Here is a 5,799-nt window from a genome sequence, read left to right on the forward strand (position 1 = left end):
AATGAATACAATTTGTAGAAATTGGTGAGGTCCAAAGAAATAATACACATTGTAGAGTCCATTGAGATTTGAAGAAATAATACATGGAGCCTGAAAAGGGGTATAAAATGCTTGTAGCTATTTAACTAATTGGTTATAATGAACTAAGTCATTGACTCTACTAAGGTAAACTTTATTTGAAATAAGGGAGGACTAGATGTAAGTTCTTTATGTCTTATCATCAACTTTCGTCTTAACAAGTACTTATTAAAATGAAGATAAATTTTTGATAAAGAATTAATATGTTAAAAAGTTTAAAATGGTCAACATAATTCAAATTTCTCATTTCTAATGTTTTTAGTACCTTCAACTAGTATTAGAGCTCGATCTCTCGATTGAGTACTTTATCATGTGAGAGTAAATGTCACATTAGTTAGGGTTCCAATAACAAATTTTGAGTGTATCTTCCTTGCGCGGGGTCAATAAAGATCTTCATAAAAAAATAAACCTTGATAGATACGGTTTGAGAATATGACATTTGAAGCTTGATTAATTCCAAAACGAATCTTCAACCAAATATTCTAGATTGATTGTGTGCGAGAATGTCCAGATAACGCTTGAAATTAATTCTCCTTGAATCTTCTTAGCATATCTTCCTTGTGCAAGGTCAACAAAGTTCTTCACAAAAAATAAACTTTGATAGATATGGTTTGGGAATATGATTGTTGAAGTTTGATTAATTCCAAAACGAATTTTTAACCAAATCTTCTAGAATGATTATGTGCGAGAATGTCTAGATAACACATGAAAATAATTCACCTTGAATCTTTTGAGCGTATCTTTCTTGTGTGAGGCTAACAGAGACCTTTAAAAAAAATAAACCTTGATAGATATGGTTTAGGAATATGACTGTTGAAGCTTGATTAATTCCAAAACGAATCTTCAACCAAATCTTCTAGAATGATTCTGTGCGAGAATGTCCACATAGCGCTTGGAAATAGTCCACCTTGAATCTTCTTTCATATGTTTGTTTAAGAGCAATATGAATAGATCATAATATGTTCTTGAACCATCAAAATTATAAAACAGCTCAATCTTCATATAGTGTTGACTTTCTATCAGAGTTGTTAACTTTCTTCATCATAACATGATTAGATCATCAGAATTAGATTTTGTGTTGCATAGTTCAAGTAGTTAGAGGCATAGGTAGAACTACATGACTGCAGTCTTATGGTCATAGCATATTGCGTATATGAGGCAGCATCTTGGAACCAATTGCAGTCTTTAGAGCGAGCAAAATTTGAGCTTCAAAGGCAACTTGAATAAAAGCTTTAGAGACACTATAATAGGCGCTTCAGAGGCCTACTTCAAACCTCATATGCATGCTAAACAGATGCATACTTCAGTCCTTAGAAGCAGTTGCACATAAGCTTTAGAGGCAGATGCGCGACACAACACACATGTAATAACTAGAGTTTGAATGTTGTGTTGACTTCCTTTACTTTCACTTAACTTTGATGTCTTTGTTTCCTCTGACATCTTTGTGTCTTTGTTTCCTCTGACATCTTCACTTCCTCTGATATCGTTTCTTCAGTTTCCTAGTTCGATTTACTGCACACTAAATAAAATCATTAGTACAATAAATTATTCTCACAAAGTACCTTTGTTATCATTAAAATATGATGAAAGAATTGTTCATAGAACCAATGTGGTTCCAACAATGATATTACCAATGTGGTTCCAACAATGATATTGATAATAATGTAGCTAAAAACAAGTTCTGCTTCAATGATCTATATTTGTATATTGAATACCAACTCATATATAAAAAAATTATTTTCTTAAAATTGGCTATCAAATGATTTTTCAAAACCTCTTTAAATTAACTAACATATAATTAATATTAACTAATTTATAACTATCCAACTCTTTTTCGAGGCATCTAACAATATGTTAGATATTCTTTTAAATTATTCCTATAAAAATAACCCTATAGAAAGCGACTCACATTTTATTTTTTGGTACACAAAGCGACTCACTCACATCTTTAACGCCTTGTAGTTCAGAAAATTATGTTCTTGGTCTATTCGAAAGGAGGGGTACTTAAATAAACTTCTGTTTGGCTGTCATTTACCAACTTTAATAAACGGACTAATAATGGAAGGACTTTACGTGTTGGTGCAGAAGTAAGGTATTTTTGGTTTAACTTTGATGTAAGGTTGGTAATCCATATATTCCATCATACAGAATGAGATGCACTCATGCACACTATCTTTTTTTGTTGAAAAGATCAGCTACACACTTGAGTCATTGATTCTATTTTCATCACACATCGTGAGAGATCTTCATAAAAAGCATCCAATATCATCCACAAATAACTTTGATAAGGACATTAAATAAATATCACAACAAATCAATCGAATATACTATTTGTTCACAACTTCTTCATAGAAACACTTGTAAAAAAATAACAAACTTCTTGATATAATACAACTAATGTATTTATCATATTTTTCTTCTTTACATAAGCATAAGCTAAATACATATTTTTTTGAAAGCTTTCTAAACATGCTTTGAATGAGTTGAGTATTTCAATTAAATATTTTGTCACAAAAAATACAGTTAAATAAATAATTAATTTAGTTAAATAATTTGTTAAAATTTAAATAAACGTTCTGAAGTTAAATATTTGAAAATATGCGAAAGATATTTACCAAAGAAAAAACAGTTCATGAGAAAAAAAAAATCACAAGTACTTAAGCTGGATTTTGAAACTATTCAATCATGTCTCTGAGTCTCTGTACTATGATAAGGTTCTAATTAATGGACAAACATGTTACTTACGATTTACGATGTTACACAAAATCAAAATATTTTCAGAAAAATTCTCTAATTTTTAAAGTCTCACTAACTATTGTTTTTTATCTTGACTTAACTATTTTTTTATTTATTTACATGAAACTGTTACAAATCAAACACCTGAAATCCATCGAAACATTTCTGTAATTTCTTCACCAAAACCATTAGTTTCAACTTCGAAATCTCCAACGCCAACGACGTCGTTTCGTCTAAAACTCCCACCGAAGAATCTTCCAGAATTTCTAAACGACATCAAACTCGAGAGACTATCAACGTAATCCTTCAACCAGCTACCTTCACCGATCAAATTCGCCTGAGAAACAACCGGAACCTCCACTGCCACCGCCATCGCCGGTGCATCATCTTTCTCACCGGAAACAATTCTCCGATTAGTTTGACCGAACGGAATCTCAGCTTCCTCGTCGACAAAATACTCGAACGCGCCAACGGAGTATGATCTCCGGTCAGTTTCCCCGACATTGTTAGATGCGGCGGTTCCACGGCGGCTGCTGCTTACATTCCCTATCTCGAGTCGGAAGCTGTTTCCGGAAGAAGCGGACGATGGCTGGCAAATCTTCATAAGCTCCGATTCGGAAGCAACGACGGCTGATCGGCAAAGAGGACAAGTGAGATTCGATCGGAGCCAAGTGTCGATGCATTCTACATGAAAGGCGTGGTGGCAGAGAGGGAGGAGACGGAGGAGATCGTGCTGCTCGAACTTCGACAGACAAACGGCGCAGTCACCGGAGGCAGCGGAGGAAGATCGGCGTGTAATAGAAGAGAAGGAGAACATCGGGAGTGAATCGACGACGGAAGATGAAGTTATCTCCGGCGAAACTCTATTACCGGAGGTGGAAGTTGTGGAGGATGACGGAGAGAAACGGCGGCGGAGGGAAATGCAACGGTAACGGAGGATGAAATAGAGAATAAGGAAAATAGTAACGGTAACGGCGAAAACCGTTACGGTTATGAGAACGTTGTGCGAGGAAGAGTGGTTTGGTGAAGAATTGGTGTTTCTCATTCCCAGGGAGTTAAGATTAGAAGCAGAGGCCATTTTAATTTGTTACACTGAATTCTGTTTTTCTAGTGAAAAGGAAAAGAATGGAATAATGATGGCATGTAAAATGTGTGTGTGTTTGTGTATAGAGAGAGAGAGAGAGGAGGTGTTGAGGTTTGGTTGTTATGGTAAAGTTGGTGGAAGGCATTGGTGTGGTTCTTTTGGAATATGGGATTGAATAAACAGAACAAGTAATTGTGAGCAGGTTGTCTCTTTGGGACTGTCCTTGTCTTTTTCCCAAAATGTGCTCTATGCATCAAATTTCTTTTGTTGATTTGCTTCCTTCATATGTTTGGTCCCTTTTCATTTTTCCCTTTCTTTTGTTGATTTGCATCAAATTTCTCTTTACTTTCTTATAGATAAAAAATTGTTTGAAAAACTCATTAGTATATTTAGTTGCAATTTCTTTATCAAGAAAATGAAAATAATACAGGTATACCGAGTAAATTACACTCACCTCCTTAAACACTTCTTAAATTATAACAATATATTATTTTAATGATAAATAAGAAAGACCTCCTAAATTTTGTCTTATTTTTTTATTGAAAGTGAGAAAGACCTCCTATCCATTTAACAACCTTAATTATCGGTTACGTTCTTCACTTCACTCATCTTCAAGACCACAACTCTCTTTTATTTGCAACTTGTTGCCTTTTATTTGGTTTAAGCCTCAGGATTTGATAATAACCTTCCGTAGAAGATGAAGGCAAGACAATCACCATTCTCAGCCCATTACAATAAATCATTATCAACAAAGGAAAAATTATGTATGCATCGCACATCCCAAACTCCACTTCGGGGAAGCTATAACATTCAATTTAAATAATATATTAAAAGAAGCAATTTATATAAGAATAATTAACATATGACACCAACTAAAGGATTTTAGAGCTCCAACACAGGCAGAAAGAAGAAGGGTTCACGAACACTCTATTCAACTAATTTATGTAGAAGCTGAACATAATAAAACTTTTGGGTTTAGGGATATTTTCTAACGGGAGATTAATAGTGTCAAAGTGAAGGGATGTTAGTGTTAATTGTAAGAAACTAGAAGGGGTGTTTGCGATGTATAAGAATACTTCAAGAGATCTCAATGTAATTTGTTCACTTAAATATTATTTATATCATATGGTAATTGAATTTGTGATTTCCTCAACGTATTCAAAGACTTTTTGAAATAGCTTGAAATGTGAGGATTTGTTACTTATATCGTGAAGAGGATACTTTGTGAGGATGCCCTTGTCAATATTGAGTTTGAGTCTATTGATATATAGACCTTTTATGATCGGTTGTCTCTAGTGATATATAAACCTTTTATGATCGGTTGTCCAAGATATTTTCTCATTTGTTAGTTGCATGTGTTAGAGGACTCTCTACTCCTCACATAGTTTAGTTGTATTTTTCCTTTTTTATTTTAAAGTTAATTAGGCCCTAGTTCCTTCCAAAAAGAAAAAAGAAAAGCATAATGTTTGAAAGTCAAAAATACTTTATAAAACAATCAAAAAGAGAAAATACCACAAAAATCTAAGAAAAGTAAAAGAAATTAAGAAAAAACTAATGTGAAGATGAGTTTGTGTAATACCCCTGTAGTACAAGGGTTTGTTAGCACCTATAATTTTTCAATTTGGAGCGTAATGTGTATGTAATATAGGTTTAATTGTTTTGGGGATTTGATTTTTATTAAAAGGAAAATAGTTTTGATTTTTAAAATTGCTTTATAAAGTAATAGTTAAAATTTTGTCGAAATTTTCTAACAAAAATTTATTTTGATTTGAGCGATCAGATAAATTTTACTCAACAATTGAAATTAATTAAAACGAACTTTGTTTTTTATGAAACTTTAAATATGATTCCTCAAACTTATTTTGTGGATTTTTTTAGAGTGACTTTATATTTTTCAGAGC

The 5,799-nt window shown here is 33.1% G+C and overlaps 1 protein-coding gene across 1 annotated transcript; it reads right to left on the reverse strand.

Annotated features, from left to right (window-relative positions):
• Nucleotides 1–2,713: 2,713 nt before the first annotated feature.
• LOC101512578 (E3 ubiquitin-protein ligase ATL4-like) lies at nucleotides 2,714–4,221 on the reverse strand. Its single transcript, XM_004488097.4, has one exon. The coding sequence runs from the start codon at nucleotides 3,890–3,892 to the stop codon at nucleotides 2,951–2,953; it is 942 nt and encodes a 313-aa protein (XP_004488154.1). The 5' UTR covers nucleotides 3,893–4,221; the 3' UTR covers nucleotides 2,714–2,950.
• Between the last annotated feature and the right edge of the window lie 1,578 nt (nucleotides 4,222–5,799).

Source organism: Cicer arietinum, chromosome 1, assembly GCF_000331145.2.
Source record: "Cicer arietinum cultivar CDC Frontier isolate Library 1 chromosome 1, Cicar.CDCFrontier_v2.0, whole genome shotgun sequence".
Classification (NCBI taxonomy): domain Eukaryota; kingdom Viridiplantae; phylum Streptophyta; class Magnoliopsida; order Fabales; family Fabaceae; genus Cicer; species Cicer arietinum.

Coding starts and splice junctions, on each gene's coding strand:
- LOC101512578 (XM_004488097.4), bottom strand. CDS start 3,892: ATGGCCTCTGCTTCTAATCTTAACTCCCTGGGAATGAGAAACACCAAT.